At 43.8% G+C, this 26137-nt stretch overlaps 2 protein-coding genes across 2 annotated transcripts; one reads left to right on the top strand and one right to left on the bottom strand.

The window, feature by feature from the left end:
- Positions 1-2951: 2951 nt before the first annotated feature.
- PDE12 (phosphodiesterase 12) lies at positions 2952-8418 on the top strand. The gene is made up of 3 exons (XM_079965823.1): positions 2952-4424; positions 6151-6229; positions 7255-8418. The coding sequence occupies exons 1-3, from the start codon at positions 3123-3125 to the stop codon at positions 7695-7697; spliced, it is 1824 nt and encodes a 607-aa protein (XP_079821949.1). The 5' UTR covers positions 2952-3122; the 3' UTR covers positions 7698-8418.
- A 4633-nt stretch (positions 8419-13051) lies between these two features.
- Positions 13052-25929, bottom strand: ARF4 (ARF GTPase 4). Its single transcript, XM_079967038.1, has 6 exons — positions 25503-25929; positions 18732-18812; positions 17410-17519; positions 15932-16003; positions 15389-15514; positions 13052-14306 (listed from the first exon to the last, which is right to left on the bottom strand). The coding sequence occupies exons 1-6, from the start codon at positions 25567-25569 to the stop codon at positions 14220-14222; spliced, it is 543 nt and encodes a 180-aa protein (XP_079823164.1). The 5' UTR covers positions 25570-25929; the 3' UTR covers positions 13052-14219.
- Positions 25930-26137: the final 208 nt, after the last annotated feature.

The raw sequence follows: 26137 nt of genomic DNA on the forward strand, positions 1-26137 counted from the left end.
TAGGCCTACATCCAAACTTTGCAGTAGAATCATACCCATGTCTCCTCAAATGTAGGAGCTAGGTGTGTAAATAGGATTGTAACCTCAATCGCTTCCAAGCTGGATTACTGTAATGCACTTTAGATGGTGCTGTCCTTGAAGACAGTCCACAGCTTTAACCACTTCAGAACGGTGTGGCTGGAGTTTTTTTTCTGGGCTTAGCAGGAAATATCATATTGTGCTTTTGAATTGATGCTTTTGAATTATGGTGCTGGAGGAGACTCTTGAGAGTCCCATGGACTGCCAGAAGATCAAACGTATCCATTCTTAAGGAAATCAGCCCTGAGTGCTCACTGGAAGGACAGATCGTGAAGCTGAGGCTCCAATACTTTGGCCACCTCATGAGAAGAGAAGACTCCCTGGAAAAGACCCTGATGTTGGGAAAGATGGAGGGCACAAGAAGAAGGGGACGACAGAGGACGAGATGGTTGGACAGTGTTCTCGAAGCTACAAACATGAGTCTGACCAAACTGCGTGAGGCAGTGGAAGACAGGAGTGCCTGGCATGCTCTGGTCCATGGGGTCACGAAGAGTCAGACACGACTAAACGACTAAACAACAACATCATATTGTGCTGTTTGTGAATCAGTTTAATTTATTTCCAGTTTGTTTTCAAGCTAAACCCAAGGCACTGTCTCAAGCTGGTGTTGAATCAGTGCATATCAAGAACTACCTCCTCCAATCTCACATGAAACTGCTCATGACCTTTGCTCAGTTTCTGATACCCTTCTTGTTCCCCTGTCAACAGAGATGTAGTGGGTGGGAATGAAAGAGAAGGCCTTTTCAACAGCATTCTAAAACAGATTAGTGGGGCCTCTTCTGCTTTTGTCTATTATTTTATTTCAGTGCTTGTTGGTTTCCAATAGGGATCTGGTGGGAGACTGTGTTGCCTTAAGGCTGAGCTATATAGGCCTTTGGTTCAATCCAACAGAGGATTGTTAACCTGAAGCAAAAAGAAGAGTATTATGGCACCGTAAAGACGAACACATTAGTGAGGGCATAAACTTTCATGGACTAGTCTACTTCTATCCGTATTAATTGCTATCTTGAGTCATGAATGGTTGTGGGGGGGGGGGGGAATCGTATGCTGATTCATACTACGGGGGCCACTTCATTCCATTGTTGTTCATACCTACTAAAATCACATTTGTTTAGGTAAATCTACCAAGAAAATGGTTGATTTTATCTATATTTTGATAATTTTATTATATCTTTGTTCTTAAAGCCCACTGATTTTATCAGTATTTTAAAATTAATAATTTATATAAAACTTTTGAGTTTTTTGATTGAGCAATGTATTACATCTGGTTAAATAAATCAAAATAAATAAACAGTGGGGTGAGCAGTATTGTAATTAAGGGTGGTCTGCACTGGGCAGCAGCTTCCAGAGGGTGGCCCAACTGTGGGCCTGCAGACAGCCCAGCTGCCGCCTCCCACTCAGCCATGGCCACCCTGCAGCGGACCAATCATTGCTGGAAAAAGCAGCGCAGGGCACAGTGCCAAGAAAACACCCAGGAAGGGCCCCCACACCTGTGGGCAGCGCAGACACTCAAGGGTCACATGTAAGCCCTGGGTGCCTTGCTACACTGCTGGGGGGGGGGAGAGGAAATAAAGTGCAGAAAGTACAGATAGTGCTAATTACGGTACATAATTAACAGTTGGTAGAGCCTGGGACGCAGGTGGCGCTGTGGGTTAAACCACAGAGCCTAGGACTTGCCGATCAGAAGGTCGGCAGTTCGAATCCCTGCAACGGGGTGAGTTCCCTTTGCTCGGTCCCTGCTCCTGCCAACCTAGCAGTTCGAAAGCACGTCAAAGTGCAAGTAGATAAATAGGTACCGCTCCGGCGGGAAGGTAAACGGCGTTTCCGTGCGCTGCTCTGGTTCACCAGAAGCGGCTTAGTCATGCTGGCCACATGACCCAGAAGCTGTACGCCGGCTCCCTCGGCTAGTAAAGTGAGATGAGCGCCGCAACCCCAGTCGGTTACGACTGGGCCCAATAGTCAGGGGTCATGGGACCTTAGGGTTGTGGTTTGAGCCCCACGTTGGGTAAGAGATTCCTGCATTGCAAGGGGTTGGACTGGATGACCCTGGTGGTCCCTTCCAAATCTACAATTCTATTGTTGCTGTTTCATCACCCCATGGACCAGAACCAATTCTATTACTGTATTCTAATTCATGAAACAGTTGTTGATAACATCCAGGAATTTCTAAGTCACGCAAGAACTATTTCTCAATTTAACCCACTGAAACTCTTTATGCTTTGCAATATAAAGCTGTACAGTAACGTAATGAAAAATTGTTATTTTTTCCAGGATAGCCATTCTAAGGCGCCTTAACAGTGTTCTGGGAAGTTGAAATGTTCCCCCATTCGCTCTGGTTCAGATGTTCAGGTTTTGTCATTCCTTAGGTAGCCAAAATGACACAACCCATGCACAAAAGGGTAGTATCAGCAGGCTTGAGAGAAGCCTGAACGCTGCACACGGCTACATTTGACTGTACATCCGACCTGCATATACTAATAGAGAACTACCACCACACACAAAGCGGTAAGTCTTAGCAGGGCTGAGGCGGGAGCCCCAAGAATTGTAACAGAACAAAAAAGAGACAAAAATCCCCTAAATGGGAGGACACCCCCCCCCCGCAAAAAAAGGGCATGCTCAGCTAGCATGGAGCGTCGGCTGATAGAAAACGGCTGCAGCGTTCTGTTGCAAGTCCAACAAAATACAAAATACGTAAGATGAGATTGGGGAAATAACGACCAGGCACTTCCAGCTTGTTCTACTCCAACCCCCCGCATAAGATTTATTGAGAGATTGACAGGTTACCAACTTCCGGGTGCATCTCCCTCCACGCTCCCGGCCCCCCCCCCCTTTTAAGGGAGGCGTGGACACAATTTCCCAGCAGGCCTCGCGTTTCCTGCTCCGGCCCTCCTCGCCTCTCGCCCCGGCTTTTCCCATCGTCCCTTGCGGGGCGGGGCAGCCAAAGTGGCTGAGTCCTGCCTGGCAACGGAGGAGAGCCGGAGAGCGAGGCCGGGAGGCGCAGGGCAGAGCGGCGCGAATGGTGCTGGCGTGGCGGCTGCGAGTTCATGTGGCGCCTGCTCCGCGGCACGCTGAGAGCCCTTCCCGGCCTGAGGAGGCGGCGCCCGCCGCCGCCGCAGCCGCGGCCGAGCGGTTCGGGCCCCGCCAGCGGCGCGCTGCCCGCCATGGAGCGGGCCGTGGTGCGCTGCGTGCCGGCCGAGCCTAAGCTGAGCGTGTCCTTCGTGCTGGGCGACGGCAGCGCCCGGCACATGCAGCGCGACCAGGCGGAGCCGCTGGGCCGGGCGCTGGCGCGCATCGCCAACAACGCCGGCAAAGGCCACGCCAAGGCGGCCAAGAAGAGCAAGAAGGCGCGGGCCGAGGCCGAGGCTGCCGTGCCGCCGCCGCCGCCGCCCGCCGTCTGCCTCTTCTCCCAGGACGGCGAGGCCGTGGCCGAGGACGTGCCCAACGCCGAGGCCTGGCAGGACGGCGCCGTGCTGCAGATCGGGGAGGCCCGCTACCGCGTGGAGCGCAACCCGCCGGCGCTGACGGAGCTGCAGCTGCCGCGCTCGCTGCTGGCCGGCTTCCCCGTCTGCCCCAAGCTGCGCGCCGAGTTCGGCTCGCCCCGCGACTGCCTCTTCCGCTGGTACCAGGAGCAGAAGGCCGAGCCGGCCGTGGGGACGGCGGCGGCTGCCGCTGCCGCCGGGGAGGAAGCTCCGGGCGGCTGGGTGGAAGCGCCAGGCGGCGCCGAGCGGGTCTTCACGCCCAGCAACGCGCACATCGGGCTGCGCCTCAAGCTGGTCTGCACGCCGGGCAACGGGCAGCGGCGCTACGGGCTGCCCCGCGAGGTGGAGAGCAGCGGCCCCGTGGAGGCCGGGCCGGGCGCCTGCACTTTCGACGCGCGCCACCTGTACACCAAGAAAGTGACCGGACCGGGCCTCATCCGCACCGTCACCTACAACGTCCTGGCCGACGTCTACGCGCAGACGGAGCTCTCGCGGACCGTGCTGTACCCGTACTGCGCGCCCTACTCGCTGGAGCTCGACTACCGGCAGAACCTGCTGAAGAAGGAGCTGGCCGGCTACAGCGCCGACATCATCTGCCTGCAGGAGGTGGACAAGTCCGTCTTCGCCGACAGCCTGGGCCCCGCGCTGGACGCCTTCGGCCTGGAGGGCCTCTTCAAGATCAAGGAGAAGCAGCACGAGGGCCTGGCCACTTTCTACCGAAGGGACAAGTTCAGCCTCCTCAGCCAGCACGACATCGCCTTGAACCAGGCGCTCCTCGAGGATCCCCTGCACAAAGAACTGCGAGACAAGCTGGCCCCCTATCCGGAGGTGCAGGAAAAAGTGCACCAGCGGTCCTCTGTGTTGCAGGTAGAAGTTAAAGGGATAGGGGGATAGGGAATGGCGGAGGTTGGCTCTAAGCTGAGTAAGGGGACCAGATCGAGAGAAAGGCAGGCTTCCTGTACTTTTCATGCAGAAATTGAATAGGTACACTTTTTTCAAAGCTGTCTCTCCATGAAAGGTGCACCAGGCTGCTTCCCTTTACATCCCATTGCTTTGGGGCCAACTGCTCTCCCCTCAATACTCTTCCCAGGCCACACACCTCAGTGGTCCTGTTCCAGGCCCTCTTCAGGTCCTTTTGTCTTGCTGGAATGTGTCTGAATTGTAGCAATGCCTCTTGCTTGCCTTGAATTGAGATTTCTATGTTGGGGGAGGGGATATGGAAACCTTTGATTCTTGTGTGTGTCAAGAATGTAGCCTGATGCATAATAGTAAGAGTCACATCCATTGCTCTGGCCACTTTCTTTTACTTCTTGCCCAGCCCATCTCAGGCATTCAGCCTCCAGATGGTTGCCCATAAGGGAATAGAAAGTTCCTCACCCCTGGTCTATGGCTAGGTATGAGCAGAACTTTTTTTTTTTAACCCATCAGAAATAGACCATCAATCATGTATCCTCAATCCCCATGTTCAGGAAAATCTGTTAGTGCCTCTTTTCCTCTAGAGCAGAAGTAGGGAACCTGTAGCCCTCCACATGCTGTTTGACTCCAACTCCATTCACTCAGCCAGTAGAGCCAAATGGTCAGGAATGTTGGGAGTTGTAGTTCAGCAACCTCTGGAGGGTTAGGGGCCAGAGGGTTCCCTATTCTTGCTCTACAACTTTGATGTCAAATGAAGGATTGCTAGGCTGGAGTTACAGCTAGCAATTCCAAATGGAGTTCCACTTAATACTTGTAAGCAGTGTTAGAAACTCAGATATGAAAACTAGGAACTAAACGGTACCTTAAACCTAGGTTATGGGTGCAGCACAGAATGTCTGGGTGTGCTTTTTTATAACAAGAATACAGTGCTGAAAATGAATGAACTGCGGCTAAAATATTACATTGATTTTTCACATGGTGTAGGCCTTTCTCTGCCCACTCCCCTAATATTCTTAATAGGGTCGCTTCTCCAGTCTTCAAAGAGTAGTCAGAAGTGGGGAGGCAGAAAAAGGTCCTCCTTTCCTTCCACTCTGCCGTTTTAATCTGAAATCTTAGTTGTGGTACTGCGCCCAAAGCTCGGAAACTGCTCATGCAAATGAAATTCCCTGTCGCAAAATGCGCCTAGAACAATGGGAGTTTCAAACACTACTTGTAAACAGAACATGGCTTGGAAATGGATGCCAGGATATAAAGAAAGGGGAGTAGAGTAAGCTTAGTTCAGTCCAGCTGGTTGACAGTGGGGGTGGGGTGAATGAGAGACCCACACATCATATTTATAATTTTAGGCCGGTAGCTTTATTAGCACAGAATTGTTATAAGAAGTCAGTTTTAAAATACAGTAAGCCTGCAACTTATGCAGGAGTTATGTGCCAGGTTTCACACCTAAAGCGAAAATCATGTATACTGTAGTAAAAATCCATTGGGTTCAATGGTGGATGAGGTTGCCCAAGTCATTTTTCCTGGAACCCTGCTATCTATCTATCTATCTATCTATCTATCCACCTGCTATCTATCCATCCATCTATCGCCACGTGTAAAGCTGAATGCACACAAGATAGATGCATGTTGCCAGTTTACAGTACTTTCTGGCTTACTGTAATTTCCATGTTCCTTGTAGGTTTCTGTTCTTCAGTCAACAAATGATTCTTCAAGAAAGATTTGTGTTGCCAACACCCACCTATACTGGCACCCAAAAGGTAATTCTGTTAACAATACAAAGAACCATTCTAGGGTATATTTTGGGCCCTGAGGTGGGTTATAAATTCAATATATTTATGTATTTCAGTATTTCTAGTCCACATTTTTCATAAAAAATACAGCATGTGTTAAACAACAAACAAAATTACAATGCCATCAGTAAAAGCTGGGGGTGGGCTAGAATCCATGTTTCAAAGACCTGTCTGAATATCATATTTTTCTGGAGACGTATAAAAGTAGGCAGGAATGATTCCTGATGTGGGGAACCGCCAGAAGTGTCCAATCAGAGGATCTCAGTGGTCACAGTACTAAGAGCCCAAGTTGTTTAGGGCTTTGTGAACTAGCACAAGAACCTTGACTCTGGCCCAGTAGCAAACTGGCAACCGGTGCAACACTCTCCTGTGAACAGCTGCTGCATTAGTTGCAATTTCCAGCTCAGATGCACGGGCAGCTCCACATAAAGCAAGTCTTGGCGTTATCAAGTAGTAATACATATGCAATGTGTGAATCCTTTCATGAGAGCTGTTGACTGAACTGACATCCTGAGTAGCCTCAATAAGGAAAATGCTTCCTAGCCTAATTGCTGGACAAATGTGTGTAATTCCAAAGGAAAAGAAATACAGTGGTACCTTGGTTCCCGAATGGCTTAGTTGTCAAACAAATCTGCTCCCGAACGCCACAAGCCCGGAAGTAAGTGTTCCGGTTTGCAAATGTTTTTCGGAAGCCGAACGTCCGAGGCGGCTTCTGACTGAGTACAGGAAGCTCCTACAGCCAAATGGAAGCTGCACCTTGGTTTTTGAATGGTTTCGGGAGTTGAACGGACTCCCAGAATGGATTAAGTTCGAGAACCAAGGTACTCCTGACACACCCTTGGCTTTTTGAAATGGCTTGCATTTGTAAGTGGTGATAAAAATTCCTCGGACGGTTTGGGGTGGATGTTGAATGACTTAAGCTGAATTTTAAGTCTTATTTGTTGAAATGACTGAAGGTTAAAAATAGGTCCTTATTTTTCTTTTGTCCTTAGGTGGGAACATCCGTCTAATCCAAGCTGCAATAGCATTGTCTCATATTAGGCATGTAACACATGACATATATCCTTCTACTCCTGTCATATTCTGTGGGGATTTTAATAGCACACCATCAAGTGGAGCATATAGTTTCATCAGTTGTGGCAGCATTGCTGAAGAGCATGAGGATTGGGGCTCAAATGGAGAAGAGCAGCGGTGCACAATGTCTTTAGCCCATCCATTCAGACTGAAAAGTGCTTGTGGAGAACCAGCTTATACTAATTACGTTGGAGGCTTTCATGGATGTTTGGACTACATTTTCATTGATGCAAATGCTTTAGAGGTTGAACAAGTAATTCCACTGCCAAGTCATGAAGAAGTAACCACTCATCAGGCCTTACCAAGCGTTTCACACCCTTCAGATCATATAGCACTAATATGTGACTTAAAGTGGAAGTAGACTAAAAAAAAGTTGGTATCTGTTCCTTTCTCTTAAGCAAGAAATTTGGGCTACTTAGGAGAATTCAACTTGAATCCTGGCTTGGCTACCAGCTTTTACAAAAGATAATCGGATAAAATGTGTTTATATGCCTATTAGGAATGTTAAACCAGATTTTCATCTCTCTGTAACTTGTCATAACCAGAATGTTCTTATGGCAAACACTCCCCCTTTTTTACACTAATAAGGAAAGCAATCAATGTTTAATGCTTCTTTTAAAGTTAAATTATCTTGTTTCCTTTTCATATGGTTTTTGATTAAGGATATTTTGTTTAAACTGAATTTATAGAAGAATTGGAACAACTAGAAGGGTTTTGGTATTCTCAGCAAGTAGTATGCCCTGTCAATATATTGCTGTTGCCTTTTGAAAAGATATTCCTTGACAAGCTGCCAAAATTGAATACACTTATGTTGACCCTACACAAATGTCCATATCAAAAGTTAGCATTCCAAAAATGATTTGACACAATTACCTGCTCTCAGGCAATGTTGGGGGGGGGCTGTCCATGTAAACCAAAATAATTGTGCTTAAATAAATAAAAATCATGATTATATGTGAAAGTGTTGATTCCCCCCCCCCAGAGTATGTAAAAGGTAATCTACAGTGATTCTGAAGTCTTTTGATAATGTACTGAAGTGTAAACAGAACTTGAAAAATACAGTTTGTCTCATTTGCTCTTAATACTGCAATTGATTTATTTTTCTAGTTGGCTGTGTCTCTATGCAATGAAGTTCTGAATTTCCAGTTATGCATGCTTCACAGCATAGAAATGATTCACTTCAAAATGTCTTGTTATGTATGATACAGGGCCACTTTGGGGTGAGAGGATAAATCTGTGTACATGTTATATATTTAGATATATATTTGGGAAAAGTGACATGGGAGGAAAAGTCTACAAGAGAAAGTTGCAGTAGTGTAGTCACAAGTTGACTAGAGCACAAGTTTAAGCAACAGGTAAATGAGTATGGGAACACAAATGCCCTCGAAAGAGGGAGTGGACTGTATAAACCTTCATATATATATATACTGTAGGTTCTGATATGTTTGTACCTTGTTAAATGAGTCTATTGCTTTGCTCAGCTGTATGAGCATAGTGGCCCCTCCAAGAACTGTTGAAGACAAAATGTGGGCAGCCCCAATGTGTACAATCTTGCATGAACATGTGAAAAAATAACAGATTTATCTGCTAATAACAGTGATTAAGAGGGAGAACACTACTGATTTGATCTTCCCCCAGTTCTGCTATCATACTACTTGGAGCTAAACCATGGTCTGTCTGAACCTGGGCCTTAATGCCAAAGTTTGTTGTAACCAAGGTTTGTTCTTGGCTTACCTAGGCTTGCACTAAGCCAAACTAGGGCTCAGCTGTTGGTAATGTGCAGTAGGAGGACCATGGGAAAGGTGAAGCAGCCCTGGTTTAGCCTGCGAATAGCCGCACACATTCATGCTTTGGCATGGTTTGCCTTAGTGCTGCATGCAGACTGGGCCATTGTATGCAAACAAATGCTCAGAAGCCCTCCTCCTTTGTGCTGTATATGTGATGGTTTAAAGAGCTCAGTGATATTGGAGACAGGGCTTGTGTGTGTGGCCCTTAAACCATCTGTGTTGGGCCTTGCATGTTCAGGAAAATGCCTAAATGGACTTCCCCACCTTACTTATCCATATTCAAAGTTTTTCCCTAACCTCTGCCTGTTGTTAATCTGGTGTAGGTCACCCACTCTGTTCCCTCTTTAAATCCCCCTTTAACTGTGCCTTATTATTTTTTAACAGTCCATGTCTTTGCTTCTTGACCTTGCTCGTTACTGCCAATCAATCCCCAAAGCACTTTTACACTTGTTGCAGGTTGATTTTAAGTGTCTGCAGTTAAACGTCTGTGGTTTCAGCACACTATTGATAGGAGTGTTAAATAAGAATAAGTGCCAGAAATACCACTCTAAATGTTTTTGTCCAAGGAGGGGAGCTAACCTGTGGCCATCCAGATATTGCATTTAATCAGCCCCAGCCAGCATAGTCAATAAGAGTTAGTTTGCCAGCATCTGGAGGGACAAAGATTAGCTGCTCCTGGATTTATGATTTGCTAGATCAACCAGAAGAAACCTGGAAGGATACTTGTTCATACTTCTTGCAAATAGAAGCAAACAGCTGCTTACCTATTTCTACCTTTACTCTTAAATTTCTGTTACATGAAAATGGAAAATACAGTCTGACAAACTGTCTGCTATACTATATACCATGAAAGGTGATATAAATATAAAAATATAAGAGGTGGAACAGAGAGGCTCTGCCATTTTAGAGTCAAAATATATGACCATTCCTGGGTGCAGCATTATATTCCAGAACCTTCTTTAAGAATGAGAATCCTGGATAGTTTTCAAGCTTTGAACAAGGTAACCCGTATTTGATGCATTTTATGTTACCCCTCATATGTAAAAAATAAACTGGCAATACTTAAGATCTAACAAATCTATGCTATGATTATAGGTATAACCTAAATTATAGGCATACTCTTGTAATATTAATACAGCCACTGAGTCTAGTGAATTTCATCATGAAATATTCACCCTCCAATTGGTGTTACTTCTGCCACATTCAACAAGCTTCAAAACCTTACTTTGTCATTGGCCTTTCAGCTGTATTCTTTCCTACACTACCACGTACTTCAGTAGATCAGTTTTATTTATGCTTCTCCTCTAGCACGGCTGTAGTAAATCAACTTGTTTCAAGCTGCTCTTCAGAACATGAATGTCCCAAACACTGCAAACCTCCAACATAGGATGGAAGAATTACTAAGCCCAGCAGCATATAACCTTTAACCTTTACTGTCAATCTTCTCCACCTCTTGTGAATTCCTGATTTGGCCTATTACTGACCCGAGTGTTGTGTAACAATGCCACATTTTATATTCTTCTATAAAGAATGTGGTGGTGGTGGGAGAAAAGAGTGGGGGATTCTGGTATGCCTGGTGATGTGATGGTGGATCTCACCCATGGTAAACTATATAGACACTATATTGAACAGGTATGGGGAGACCTCAAGCTTTTAGCCTCCAACTCCTGTCAAGGATGGTGAAACCCTACACCAAAGGATAAAAGGACATAAATCTGTTATCGGGAATCAAAAGACAGAAAAACCAGAAGGAGAACACTTCAGTCTCCCAGGAGATCTCAAAGTAGCTGTCTTATTACCAAAGAATTTCAGAAATAGACTGAAAAGAGAAGTTGCTGATTTGCAACTTATTACCAAACTTAAAACCATGGAGAGACCTGGTCTGAATAGAGACATTGGATTCTTATATCATTATACATGATAAAGCTATTTTTAGCCATCTCACCCCTTGCTTTTTCCTGTAAGACCAACTGCAGTCATTAACAGTCAACAGGTTTATCACAGTTATCAGCCAATCACCCATTCCCACCACCCTTCTGAGTAATACCCCTCCCCACCTTCTCACTATATAGAAGGGTCTGGTGACTTCTGTTTCAGTGTATCTGAGGAAGTGTGCATGCACACGAAAGCTCATACCAATAACAAACTTAGTTGGTCTCTAGGGTGCTACTGGAAGGATTCTTTTAAATTTTGCTTCGACAACGGCAGACGAACATGGCTACCTACCTGTAACTAGAAGGATGGCAACTGTAATCCAACATATAGAGAGCAACAAGTTCCCGGCACCTGACACAAAGTAAATACTAATTGGCCTTATGACAGAAGCAACAGGGCAGATTGTAATTATCAGAGATACAAAAAGAACAGAGGTGTCAAGATTCCAGACACAACTGCAGAAGCTGTGCATTTCACAAAATGTCATGTTCAGATTTCTGTTCAAGCATGTGCTATCTCACAGGGTTTCTGCAAGGTGGCAATTCAACACATGCTTCAATTAATTGTCTGGAGAAAGTGCATGATTCAGATGTGTTAAAAATAAATGGTTCCCTTTACACTTACTGCTGCTTTAGACTTCTGTCCTACGTGTAGAGCAGTCAATGTTGCACACCTTAGACTGTAGAAGCATGAAGTTGCTGTGAGTTTCTCTTGCAAAGCACACTAATTTTCACTTTATAAAGGTAAAGGAACCCCTGAACGTTAGGTCCAGTTGTGGCTGACTCTGGGGTTGCGACACTCATCTCGTTTTATTGGCCGAGGGAGCCGGCGTACAGCTTCTGGGTCATGTGGCCAGCATGACTAAGCCGCTTCTGGCAAACCAGAGCAGTGCACGAAACAGTTTACCTGGAGCGGCACCTATTTACCCACTTGCACTTTGATGTGCTTTTGAACTGCTAGGTTGGCAGGAGCAGGGACCGAGCAACGGGAGCTCACCCTGTCGCAGAGATTTGGACCGCTGACCTTCCAATCAGCAAGCCCTAGGCTCATTGGTTTAGACCACAAAGATTAAATATTAACATCCAAGACATTTCAAAAGCAACTGTGCCTGTCCTATATGATGAGTTATCCCATAAATACTGCATGAAGTGCCCTCAGCCTGGTGAGGACTTAAATTCTCTTATTGTAACTCTATATACCAGGGATGTCCAACCAGTAGATCGTGATCTACCGGTAGATCCCTGGCTGATCCTGGTAGACTGGGATCCTTATCATGTACAAAAAGTTATGGGAGAAAGGCTCAATCCTCCCCAAAAAAAGCTCAACTCTGGGCAACCCATCCACCCCACGCACGCTGCTCCTCCCTCCAATGATAATGGATAGATCACTGCCAGTTTTTTTTAAACTGGGAGTAGATCACAGTCTCTTGGGAGTTGGACATGCCTGCTATATACCAACTTAAACTACAATAAGAATTCAGGGAGGTCCTTACTGCAGATAATGATACAGCATTGGAATCTAATACAGTGGTACCTTGGTTCTTGAAGTTAATCCATTCCGGGAGTCCGTTCGACTCTTGAAACCATACGAAAACCAAGGAGTGGCTTCCGATTGGCTGCAGGAGCTTCCTGCACTTAAGTGAAAGCCATGTTGGATGTTCAGTTTCTGAAAAACACTCGCAAACCAGAACACACACTTCCGGGTTTGTCGCATTTGGGAGCCGATTTGTTCTGACAACTAAGCCGTTTGAGAACCAAAATACCACTGTATTTCTGGTTTACTGTATTTCCTCTCAGTGTGCCAGTTCCGAATTTGGCTGGAGTAAAATGGGGGGGGGGGAGAGGAACACTGAAAACTCAGCTTAGGAAAGAGGGATGGATATGAGAGTAAAATACAGACGATGTTAGATTTTCTAAGCAAGTGAACTACAGGAAAAGGGTTGCTAGCAAGCACAATGCAGTCCTCTCCAATTAAGTATGAAACTGACACACTATTTGGGCAGTTTGTACTTTATTACAATTTTCAACTGTTAGTACTCTCATATCTGGACATTTTAATTTAGATTTACAGCTTCAAAAAACACTTTTACAGGATTTTAGTCTTGATGATTAACCAACTACACTGTACACAAGTTTAACTGCCCATCTTAATTTTTTGCCAAATTGAAAACAATTCAAAGGCTATTCAGATCTGTGTTTGTGTTCAAAGTACAGAAAAAACTCCGTTTATTGAAAAAGAATAATCTGTCACACATTCATATTATCAGTTCCACAAACTTAAGATTCAAGGAGCATACACAAAGCTATACATCTGTTTCATTTTTATTAAGAATAATTCTTAGTAGGTTATGAAGAAATTAATCCATTGAGTCTGAAGAATTTTCCAAAATCTGTCTTCATGAAGATATGTTCACCAATAAACAGTAAACTTTAGCAGAACTATTATACACTGGGCAAAACAGGCTGATATCAAAAAGCAACATGCAACAACAGAAAAAAAGATACAATATAAAGGAAGACAATCTGCTGAATATTGAAAACCTCAAAGAGCTTGTTGCAACTGGCACAAAAATGTTCTACCAATCAGATTCAATTCACACAAAGGCAAAAGTGGGTTGACAGAACCCAAGGGGTTAATTAAATGTTCCTCAGTGCAGAATATTTGAATAGTGTTTTAGAGCATTTTTCTGATGAACAATAATAGGAAGTGTTTTTATAAGAGAGAAATAAATATAAATGGAATGCTAGATTAAGTCAGCAGACTGTCTTAAGGAATGAAGTAAGATATCAGTAACTTAAAGAAGAAAAGGGGGAAATCTTTCTAAAATGTACTTAATTTAATTGGGGCTCAAGAAGCATTCAAACAGATTTCAAAAGTCACAACTATATTCAGGCATTTAGGCTAACAATAGAAGTAAAAATCAGAAGATACACTTTTTCCAAATTAAGGAGTTTTCTTTTTAACCCAAGCATATTGTTACCCTGGCAACATATAGCTTGGGTGAAGAATAATTGGCAACAAAATAAGTCAAAATGCTGTAATATCCTGCCCAAACCAGTTCCAGATACTGTACTGTATAATAACCAAGATGCAAACTAATTTTGATGTAACAAGCCTAGACCACTTATATCAAACATGTCCCTGGTGCGAAAGTCATCCAGTTAGCGCTTTGATAGCTCATTTGACAGCCAGTCAAGTCCCTCATACAGACCAGTTCCTTGTGTAGCACAGGTAGCTTGAACATACCACTGTTGGGAATGAGAAAATGAAATATTTAATATCATACAGTCCATTTTTGAGCATGTTACAGCTCTCCAAGAGAATATTCTCATTCCTCCCCCCCCCCCCCAATCATGCAAGGCAAATTTAAACATCAGAACATAAAGAAGCTCACTTGGCCAAGGCATAGATTAGAACACGGCAGAAAGACCAAGTAAAGTGAAAAACTAGAAGGGCAACACAGGCATTATGAAATCTCTAGCTGAAACATCAAATGAAAGGTCTTAAAGAACCATCACTCAGCATAAAGGGAACGTAGTCAGTCCATAGAGCTGCTTTAGACAGGAACATACAAGCAGGACATTCCACCACCCAAAAATGTAAAGGGGTAAGACAGATGCCATCTCAAGTAAAAAAAAAAAAAAAACACACACACTCTTACACTTTACTGTATGGAACTATGACTAATTATGACTATCAGAAAAGATAAAATAGTAGTCATTTTCTCTGCGCAAATGCATGATAACAGAACAGTAAAGGTAAAGTAAAGGAACCCCTGACCATTAGGTCCAGTTGTGGCCGACTCTGGGGTTGCAGCACTCACCTCGCTTTATTGGCTGAGGGAGCCAGCGTACGGCTTCCAGGTCATGTGGCCAGCATGACTAAGCTGCTTCTGGCGAACCAGAGCAGCGCACGGAAATGCCGTTTACCTTCCCGCCGGAGTGGTACCTAATTATCTACTTGCACTTTGACGTGCTTTCGAACTGCTAGGTTGGCAGGAGAAGGGACCGAGCAACAGGAGCTCACACCGTCGAGGTGATTCGATCTGCCGACCTTCTGATCGGCAAGTCTTGGGCTCTGTGGTTTAACTCACAGCGCCACCCGCGGCCCTTTTAACAGAACAGTACTAGCTCCAAGAACAACCTTCAGTGATTTAAAACCTAGCAGAGGAACTCAACAGTTTGGATCCAAGGATAGCCTTTGTTAGATATTTCTACTTACGTGGAATGGGAAAGAAAAGCACTTGCTATTCATACGTTCCAACCCACAGAATATATCAAGATAGGGAGAAAGGCACATGGCAAACTATTTTTTGCTTTACGGTACTTACAGTTCTGTTGCGCAGGGACTGAAGGCCTAGTTTATCTGTCATTTCACTTATTGCCATGGCATTTGGCAAGTCTTGTTTGTTTGCAAAGAGAAGCAGCACTGCATCTCTCAACTCGTCTTCCTGAAGCTGGAGGAGGAAACACCATGCTAGTTATTTCCCCTGTTGATAGTTGTTACCACCAAAAGTACAAGTTAGGGAGGGTTCGGGGCTGGCAATATTTTTGGTCCTTCACATTTCTCCCAGTAGTTTTCAGTAGCTAGTTGATTTAGTTACCATCAGTGCATGTAAGCAACTCAGACAAGAAACACTATGTCAAGTTAGGGTGATAGTTGCAAGAAGGATTTCACTGAAACCCAATAGGGAAGTTCTGAGAAGCACCACCTCTCATATTATTGCCTCTAAACACAGAACAGTGCATCCTAACATCCCACACTAAAATATCTGATGTTTTTGTAAATTAACCTCTTGATTTTATTAGATATGGAGGACTAAACCATCGTAGTCAGACACAGAAGGAGTTCAGATTGAGTTAGAGGCAGTTACCATTTTCTGGAGTTCTTCTGCTGCTTCCTGGATTCTCTCTCTGTCGTTGCTATCTACCACAAAAATGAGACCCTGAAAAGAAAGTGTATTTCTCATCAAGTTTGGTTGACATCTGAAATACCATTCAAATAAAATCTGAAGTCACCATTATAGAGATATTTAATGAATCTTTACTCCTGTGACAAATGGGAATATATGCAAGAAATCAGAAGGTATCAGAGACCAAAGATCCATGCGAACTATTCTATCACAATGGGCTAACACCTCAGAAGGGCCAGGGACACTAACAGTTTAGTCTCATTGTTTATTTTTAAAGCAACAGTAACATATTACAACTTCCAGCATTACAACTTCTTCAGCAGAGGAATTATTGCAACAGTGTCATCCCAGTCAACATGAATACAAGCATTTTTATTTGCAAACAATTCACAAAGTTGTCACAGCAGGCTGCCAAGAGTGCTTCTACATCACTAGGATGGTTTGGCTATAATAGTTGTTGCGCTGCATAGAACAGTTGTGCCAAGTCATGTTGTTCAGATGCAGTGATGATGGTGAATGAAATTTCTTCCCTACCACAAGTATAGGTTTTCAAAATATGCTCCAAGCGGTGTATAGTCAGGCTTGGCTCATGTTTTCCACCAGCTGTGATCCACAGACCTCATTGCTGTTTCACTGCTGGTAGATTTTTGTAAAATTGCAGCAAAAAGTATTTGAACTGCCTGGTCAGAGAGAGGCAGCTGTTCACTCTGCAAGCCCAACATGTAAGAGAGAGAACCATCAATAAACTACACCCATCCACCTGACAGGGGCCATTAGTCTCCAGAGGTATACTATTTTCACTGATGCAGTTAGTGATCTGTCTGTGGTAAGGACATAATTGGCTCTTGAACTCAGATCATTATTTGCTTGGCCTCTGAAGAACCAACTTGAGCATACATCCTGCTATGTGCACAAGGCCATTAAAAGGTGGAATGCAAGACTGCACAAACAGATGTCTCCCTTCCTTTGCCCACTCAGAGCCCATGTGCCCCCAAAATATGTTTGAGGGTCCCCCAACCCTCTGAAGCAAAATTTGAAGGTATATGGAGGGCTGCAGGGAGCAAGAGAGGAAGCACAGCCTATTTATTAGTTTGAGGAAGGGTGACAAAGAGCACATGGAACCATATTTTCCTTTTAGGCCTAATTGAATGCAAATTATTGCCTATTAAAACCTTGGACAGCTTGGATTCTGTGTGCCTTAGTACTAGTTAAGTCCACAGTAGCTTTAATGGTCTCAGGAAAATTATCACAATGCCGATTTGAAAATTCCAGTGTTTTAAAGTAGCACTGAAAGTTAGTGTTGGCCTATGCTGCTATTGGAATTATACTGGGGGTGGGAGGGTATTAGTACAAATCTTTTTACTAGGCATTATAACTTTACACCAGTCTACAAAAGAGAGTGAAAATGGATTTGGCAAAGCATATGTCAGAGGAATTACCTGTGTGTTCTGAAAATAATGCCTCCAGAGTGGCCTGATTTTATCTTGACCACCAACATCCCAAACAGTGAAACAGATGTTTTTATATTCTACTGTTTCCACATTAAAACCTAAATGGAAAAAAACCACAATTATGACAATAAGGACCAGCGATCAACCAATTTTCTAGCACTACTCAAGCTAGGCAGATGTGAGCCCAATGACCAGGAGAGCATGGGGTGTCTTAACTGCCTAAAGGACTATGAAATAAATTTAATAAATATAAGTCACCAAGCTCTACAATTACAGTTTTACATATTCATGCTTTAAGCTCTATGTAGAGCAGGTATTTGCCAAACATTTTCAGAAAACTATTACATGTTAGTTTTCAGAACAATTCTGGTTTTTTAAATTTGTCTATACAGTAGCACCTCAGCTTACGTTACCCTCAGGTAACATAAACTTCAGGTTGCAAAAGTGGCAAACCCGGAAGTGTTTCACCATGCGCGCATACGCAGAAGCAGTCCCTCTGGTTGTGGAAACCTCAGGATCTGACCGGAACTCCGGAACAGATCCCATCTGCAACCGGAGGTACCACTGTATTACAAAGAAATATATTAAGACCTGGCAGAAGAAAAGCTGGTCTTAGAAGCAAGCAGTGTTCCAAATTCACCAGAAGTATTTTGCACATGGCTATCAGCCGCTTGCGACCAAGTGAAGACATCAGGATGACACCTGAAGTCTCCACCATCTGGAGGTACATGCCTGGGGATCCCTAGATCTTGACTGTTTTCACACACCGGCAGCACATCCTGTAGAATTCTATCTGGGTTTTTTTTTATCTGCACAATCAGAATGAATTTCAGGACAAGTCATATTGAAAAATATGACTTTCAAGCTACCTGACCCAAAAATGGCAAGTGGGCATTCCGTTTTGGCAACTGTTAAGTAACCCTGGTTTAAGGAGCCATTTGGTGCCTATATATCTGAGTGGAAGCAATGGAAGCAAATGGAAGATGTTGCTAAAATCTATGTAGCAATCACATACATCTTCATCCCCAAGTGTTACATTGGTTCCAGGATGCTCTCTTTGTTGGGTTTGCTACCCAAAGCAAGAATCCCTCATTTCAGGGAAAATTCACAATCTTTCAGGAATTGTGAAATCCAGTAATATGTACCATAAACATAGTGTGAGAACAAACTTCAGGAGTTCTACCTCTATCATATTCTCTGGCAAGTTGCTCTATATCAATTCCTGAAAACATAGAATATATATATTTTGTTTCAAAATTTAAAACAAAAACGGTTGTTCATATTGACAATATGTATCTGATCTTGCTTACCAATTGTGGGAATTGTAGTGACAATCTCTCCTAACTTCAGTTTATACAGAATGGTTGTTTTTCCAGCAGCATCCAAACCAACTAGAGAAAACAAATGTTTATTAGTTTAATAAAATGAACACCCCATTTCATAAAATCTGTTTTGACAATGAAAAACAAAGACTGTGGTACATTTTAAAATCAAATAGCTAGTTATTATGGTACTTTTAAAGATGTTTTTTAAAATAGAATTTCCATTCTGGGTTAGTTCAGGCATAATTTTATACAATGTAAACCAAACTAGATATAATACATGTTCCATTCTTTCATTGTACTCTGCAATTCCCTCCCTAGTTTGTCAAGTAAGCCACTTATTTGCCTTACATCCAAACTAGACCTCACTCATAAGAGCTGATAACCAAAATTTTGAGAAATGTGGCTCTCTGAAATAGATTCAGAGACAGACAACCTGTAACATCAACTGAAAATTGCAGTTTTTGGCTTTCTGTGACTATTTTACTGTTTTTAAAAATGAGACCAACGTCCTTGGTATTATATATGGACATAACATGAAGTTCCCAGTAGCTTCCTCAGAGTACGGCTAACAAACTCAGTGTTGGCTATTAACAAACCATAGTACAGACGTACCTTGGTTCCCAAACGCCTTGAAAGGCAAATGTTTTGGCTCCCGAACGCCGCAAACCCGGAAGTGAGTGTTCCGGTTTGCGAATAGTTACAGATAGGTAGCCGTGTTGGTGATTGGCAGATAGCTGTGATGAGCCTGTTGACGACTCTTAATGACTGCAATAGGTCTTACAGGAAAAAGCACCCCTTTTTCCTTTTTTTTCTCTCACCCCTTGCTTTTTCCTGTAAGACCTATTGCAGTCATTAAGAGTCGTCAACAGGCTCATCACAGCTATCTGCCAATCACCCATTCCCACCACCCTTCTGAGTAATACCCCTCCCCACCTTCTCACTATATAGAAGGGTCTGGTGACTTCTGTTTCAGTGTATCTGAGGAAGTGTGCATGCACATGAAAGCTCATACCAAGAACTAACTTAATTGGTCTTTAAGGTGCTACTGGAAGGAATTTTTTTATTTTGTTCTGGTTTGCGAATGTTCTTTGGAACCCGAACGTCTGACATGGCTTCCGATTGGCTGCAGGACGTTCCTGCAGCCAATTGGAAGCTGCACTTTGGTTCCCGAACATTTTGGAAGCCGAACAGACTTCTGGAAAGGATTCTGTTCGACTTCCGAGGTACCACTGTAAATGGCAGAGGTTAACACAAAGCAATCAGAGCATAAAAGAGTTTATTCTTTAATAATTGAGTGGGATGTAGGGTGGGGGAATCCTGAGACCTCTATGTTACTCCATCTGACAGTGAACTGAGGGTAGGAATGCCGACAGTGCTGTAGTCAAAATAGGGAAACTGAGAAACAAGAGGTCAGGGGAACCCCATAATTTGTAAAGGTAATGGCATGAACAGAATCACTATTGCTAGGAGTGGAGGATACACTGCAGTATTTTGTGGCAGGTCCCACCCATTAGAGCAATTCCCTTCTTCTCCATGAACCTTCAGAATATTTCGAACATGAGTAAACAATAATGAAAGTGCACCTGGTAGCTAGATCACGCATCCAAAATGGTTTCCAAAGCTAATTTTTTTACTGCTTAAAACTTAAGAAAACCAGGAAAATTATCCTTGTATAACATAGTGCAAGAAACCTTGGTTTACTATAAATTACAGCTGTAAATTATATAAGCTCAAAATCCTATGGTTTCTACCCTATACGGTTATGGACCCAGCTCTACATGGAGCAACTAAAATGTTTTAGTTTCTTTTCCCCACTTTACTGTTAGCTGATCAAGTACAAATGCTTTAGTACAGTTTTTTCAATAAAACAATTTTATAAGTCTTCAAATAGTGGTGGAAATAGTCTTCAAATAGTGGTCTTCTTCGAGTGCAAGACAAGATGTAGTCTGAGATTGCCTACAGTACAGACAGAGTACACCGAATGTATTTTGTGGGCAGAATAAATCATTAGGGACTATTTAATTGTTAATTCAGGAAATATTAAAATGCAGTGTCTGAGCTAAAAAAAATATTAAGTTGTGCTATAAATTATTTTCACTGCATTCTTAGCACAGTGCAATCTGGGACTGAATGCTAAAACACTAAATAAAAATGAAACAGAATTACTGCATCTTTCATTTAAAAAAAACCTTCAGCAAATAGTTGCTAGGGTAGAGCCCAAGGACTATGGCACTGACCAAGGTATCTTCCGTTTCTTGAATAAGCTATCAGAATTATCCTATACTGCATATTAAAAACTGGCTTTTCTATTTTTGCATCTCCCCTATTATCCATTATTTCACACCAAGCAGTGTTTCGCAATTACAGTATACAATGAGGCTGCTACCCTGAGAACTGAGTGGAAGAAAACTGCCCCTTTGTCACATACCACAACAGCCTTCTGCAGCCACAAAACAGCTTATCTGAAAGTGGGGGGAACCTCTTGAACAGCATTTTATGGGGCACAGGGATTGTTGCTCAAACATGCACAACCAACTAGAGAAGCTATTAGAGATTAGTGGGGTTACAAGGAATAAGAAGGGACAAGGAACCACACTTCCACTCACAGTTCTCAGGATCCAAGCTAACAAAGCAGGCTGCTAATTTTTTAATTTAAAGAGAATGCATGTTGGGCATAGCGCTTTTTTGCACCTGCATGAACTATGCCACTGCAGAACAAAGTGAAAATGATTCCCTATCACCACCGCAGGCTATTACAGGGAATGGGAGGCTTCCTTCTAGTCCCCTCTACTTGGTCAAGGAATGAGAACTTGAAGAAGCCATAAGAATGAAAAGGGGGCTTTGTTATGTCCAACTGAGATCCTTTTACATACAGGTGCTTCACTTGCATGTGAGAAGCCTGTGCAGCGTCTTCCTTCCTACAGTATATTTAGGATCTTGGAATAGTGCTTATTATATTGTCTTCTGGTGTTTGGTAAATGAGAATGCTTTCTTCTGATGTTATCTAAAGAACTTTCTGTACAGGCTGGAAAGTTTAATGTGCTGTCTATTTTTTCAAGCTCTGCTGAGTGAAAAATAAATTCAGCATGTTCTTACATATTGACAGTATATAAAACGTACAAATCTAAGATCTGCAGCTTCTAACGCATTTGCTTTACCTTCCTGCCTTTTCAGGGCAATTCTATATTCTGGAACAGGGAAGGCAACCAAGATATCGCATTGGTTAACGACCAGTCTTATGTGAATAAATTGGGTTTTTTTAATTATAAAATTGTTTTGTTAGTTAAGCCAAGAAATATTTACAGAAGAGGTTTTTATAAAGAAAAAGTCAAGTGCATGAATACATGTCATCTAATCTTCATGTGACCTGTAAATCCTGTGGCTGGGATTCAGAACTCCCTTGAGAGGTACTTCACTCTAGGAGTCTCCTGCTGGGGAGGTGGGGACCTTTTGCTCTGCAATGGATGAGATTCTGGAATAATGTGGGAAATGGTGCAGGGAAGAATCAACAAAAAAATGCCCCCCCCCCTTCTCCAGCAGAAGCCTCTACTGTACATCATATGAGTTTGAAGGCAACAACAATTTAGGATGCCTTAATGGGAGCCTAAGATCTAGATGCTCAAACTGCTCTTAACACCAACAGTGGTAAAGCTGGATATATAATATATAAGCTACAGTAATGTAAAGCTACGTAACAAAGTTACCATCAGGTAAGTTCATATTAGATGTAAGCAAGATTCATTACCACTTCCTGTGGTACCTATCTCCTAAAACGTTCCCTGTGAGAAAGGAGATAAATAAACTATAATTATTATTATTTATTGAATTTATATAACGCCCTATACCCAGAGGTCTCTGGGAGGTCTTCAGGACTAGGATTCCGTCTTTTTTTGACCTTCAAAGTGCACAGATAAGGGAGACTAGAAGGCATTGCTTTGTGTTGATTAATGCCTAAGCAAAGAAAGATGGATAAAAATGAAGCTGCTTATTTAGTATACATTGAGAAGTGCTGAAGGTTTTGACTGAAGGGAAAATTGAGGACAGTCCAGATGAAGCTGTAACAGGAAAATCTTTGGCGTGTAAGGTATTTGCATGGGTTGGACATATTTTTGAAAAACACACGAAATATCCACTTTACTTTTTTATAAAGCTGATTGTCTACTATAATCAAAGCATCACCATTCAGATTAGCAATATAAATATCTAATGTACCATTTCTAACAATATCAGTAATTGCTAGGGAGAAACCAAACATCAGCTGCTTTGTGGGAAGCAACATGAGAATGCTAAGTGTTCTGAAGTAGTTGATAAGGCTCCAAAAGTCTTAGCACCACTAGAGACACAGAATACAACTTAGTATGTTTAATACTGGCAGAAGAGATAAATGACCTGGTTTTGAGTTCACTTCTATGTGTAGTCCAGCCAAAATGAAAACTTAAACACACATGGTACTGTCTCATCAGCAATTGCTAAGAAGAGTACTTCACCTACAGTGACACACATACAAGCCTACTTCACCCCTCCCCCCCCAACACATGCCAGGAGGAGGAGATTGGAAGCTTCCATTTCCTTCTTTGAAGTAATCCAAACCCTGAAGTGTAGTTAGTTTAAATGATGGTTTATTGCAACAAGACCACAACTGATCTTGACTTGTTCCAATAAACTATAGTTTAAGCTAACCATGGTTTGTGCTTGTCAGATGTAATGACAAACAAAATTTATTTTAAATCTGGAAATGGATTCTTCAATCTCTTTCTCTGGCATGTGTCCAAAGAAACAGGAGGAGGGAGTGCGCAAATCCAAGTAGGCCTGTTTGCGTAGCATTAAGCCATTGTTTAGTGTTGCGCCCAATGTGTCCCTTTTGTGTTTGTGTCTGAGATGATAACTCGTAGAGATAATTCTAGAACAGACACTGGCCTTTTAAAATTCAGATTACGGTAACAGAAGTCCAAACAGAACTTCAACACTCAAAACAGTTTGTGACTACATACTATCGTTCTGGAATTTGAAATGAAATTTTTGAGGGGAGGTATGTCAGCATGTTTAGTATCATAATCATAGGATATTCCCACATGCATTATAACAATAATCCATTTTAAGTCGCAGTTCTCTCACTAACATAGTTCAATTGGCTGCAAAGTGATCCGCCAGGAAAGACCCCTTGTGTTGTACTTAACAGCAACCATTTGAGACAATTAAGAGCTGGTTTTTTAAAAGCTGTGTCTAGACCATAGACACTTAGGGATCCAGGATACAACAACACTAGCACTCATTAATTTGATGGGGAATGGGTTAGGGTACAATATTAACCCTGGGTGGCAGCAATGGAGCTTTATGGAGCAGCACAACCAGTAATGCATTCACAGTGTGATGCTCATGCTGGCCAAGGCAAGGGAAAAAACACCAGCTTTGGGCAAGCATATAGGAGAGTTCCCCAGCACAGGGTTGGACAGAAGGCTATCTCCACACCATCCAAAAGCCCTCCAGCATGGTGGATCTGAGGCTTGGGCTGTACTGCCCAAAGATGACAAGACAAGACAAAGCACATATGGGTGACATTTACCATTTTAAAATTGCAGCCATGCATCCTTGAGACCACAGAGCAATTCCAAATTCAAAACCAATGACCTTTCACAACAGCCACTGTATATAATTAGGGCAAAATCCTTAGTTAACATACCAGGCTATCAAGAGGATACAGGCAAAGAGTTATAAGCATCTTTCTGTGAACTACCCAGCTCAGTACAGTATTGATTTGTGTAATCTTAAACTGAACGAACCAACAAGAGGCAGGGCATGCCCCTTAACTCCATACATAAAAACTCCATACATAAAAAAGCAAATACAAAATGTGCATCTCATTTTAATAAAAACTAACAAATACTAAGAACCCACCCTGTCCCAAATACTAATGGCATGAAGCAGTGTGGATATCTGCACACTGATTATTCACCATCCCAAAAGTGTTGTGGGATAGGAAGAAAGGCAGGGGGAGGGGGGGAAGTTATGCTAATACAATTGTCTGTAACAAAAAAAACCTAGGAGACAGCCGTCAGTGCAACTGACTCTTCCATTTTTATTTGCAGTATAATTATTACCGCATTTCGCTTTACATTTCTGCATTTGGAAAAAAAATGGTGCGTGTATTGTCTATGTATGTATGTATGTATGTATGTATTAAAATAATAATTCCAACGATCACCACAACAAACGCGAAGGCTCTCTGTGTGCGCCGAGGGTTAGCGAGGGATCAGACTGACGGCACCGGACTTATTTTGAAACACAGGAAGCCCATCGGGACGGAAAACGAACCCACATCCTGAAAAGAGCAGAAGGCCCCGGGCGAAGATAAATTCCGCTCGTTCTAAAAATGTCTCCCAAGGTGGATTCCTTAAGAACGTCCTGCAAGGAGGGCGGGGGGGGGAGGGCATGGAGACCCTCCCTCCCTTCCTCTCTCTCTCTCTTTCTCTCCCCTCCCTCTCCTTGTCTCCCGACAGCACAAGGCCTGGCCCGAACAATGCTGCCTGCTGCCTGCCTGCCTGGCGTCCGCCCGCCCCACTGCTGTGCCTTCCCATCCCAGCCCCCGCGAAGACTCTAACAGTCCCCCCCCCTCGCTAGGCGAAGAGGGAGCGAGGGAAGCAACCGGCCGCCGGGTCCTCTGCCCGGGGTGGGGTCGCCTCAGGCCCGGCTCGCTACCGCGGGCGGAGCGGGGGGGGGGTGTTGAAGCGCCTCTCTCTCTTTGCCCGCCCGTCTCACCCATGAGGATGCGCATCTGCTTCTTGCCGAAGAGGCGCGAGAAGAGGGAGGAGATGGTGAGGCCCATGGCGGCTCCCGGCTGGGCGGAGGTAGCGGCGGCGGCGCAAAAACGGAGCGGGCCGAGTGCGAAGGCGGCGGCGGCGGTGGCGGGGAAGGTGAAAGCAAGAGGCCCCGGTCCCTCTTTCTCGCTACTTCTCTTCCTCCTCCTCCTCCTCCTCCTCGTCTCCTCCTTCCTCTCTCGCTCCCGCAGAGACGGCGAAACCAGCTGAGCTTCGGGAGCGGGCGAAGGGCGACCGCGGCGTCCGCGCACCGGAGCTGATCTGTGTCGAGGGAGCCTGGCTCTCTCTTAGCTCTCCCTTTTCTCTCTCTCTCTCTCTTTGCCACGTCACGGCCGCCCCGGCTCCAACGCGGACAAAATCGCGTCACGCCCGCCACATCCTCACCGCGGCACCACCCACACGAACCTCGAGCAGGCCTCACGACACGCAGGAAGACTACGGCTCCCAGGCCGCCTCTCGCCGCCGCAGTCTTGGCGGGTCTGGTTTTCGGCTCGCGAGGCACGATGGGAAACGTAGTCCTCAAGAGGCTCGGCTGCTTGCCCCTCTGGAAGGAGAGCTTGTGTGTGTGTGTGAGAG

This window comes from Podarcis cretensis (genome assembly GCF_951804945.1).
Source record: "Podarcis cretensis genome assembly, chromosome: 2".
In the NCBI taxonomy this organism is placed as follows: Eukaryota; Metazoa; Chordata; class Lepidosauria; order Squamata; family Lacertidae; genus Podarcis; species Podarcis cretensis.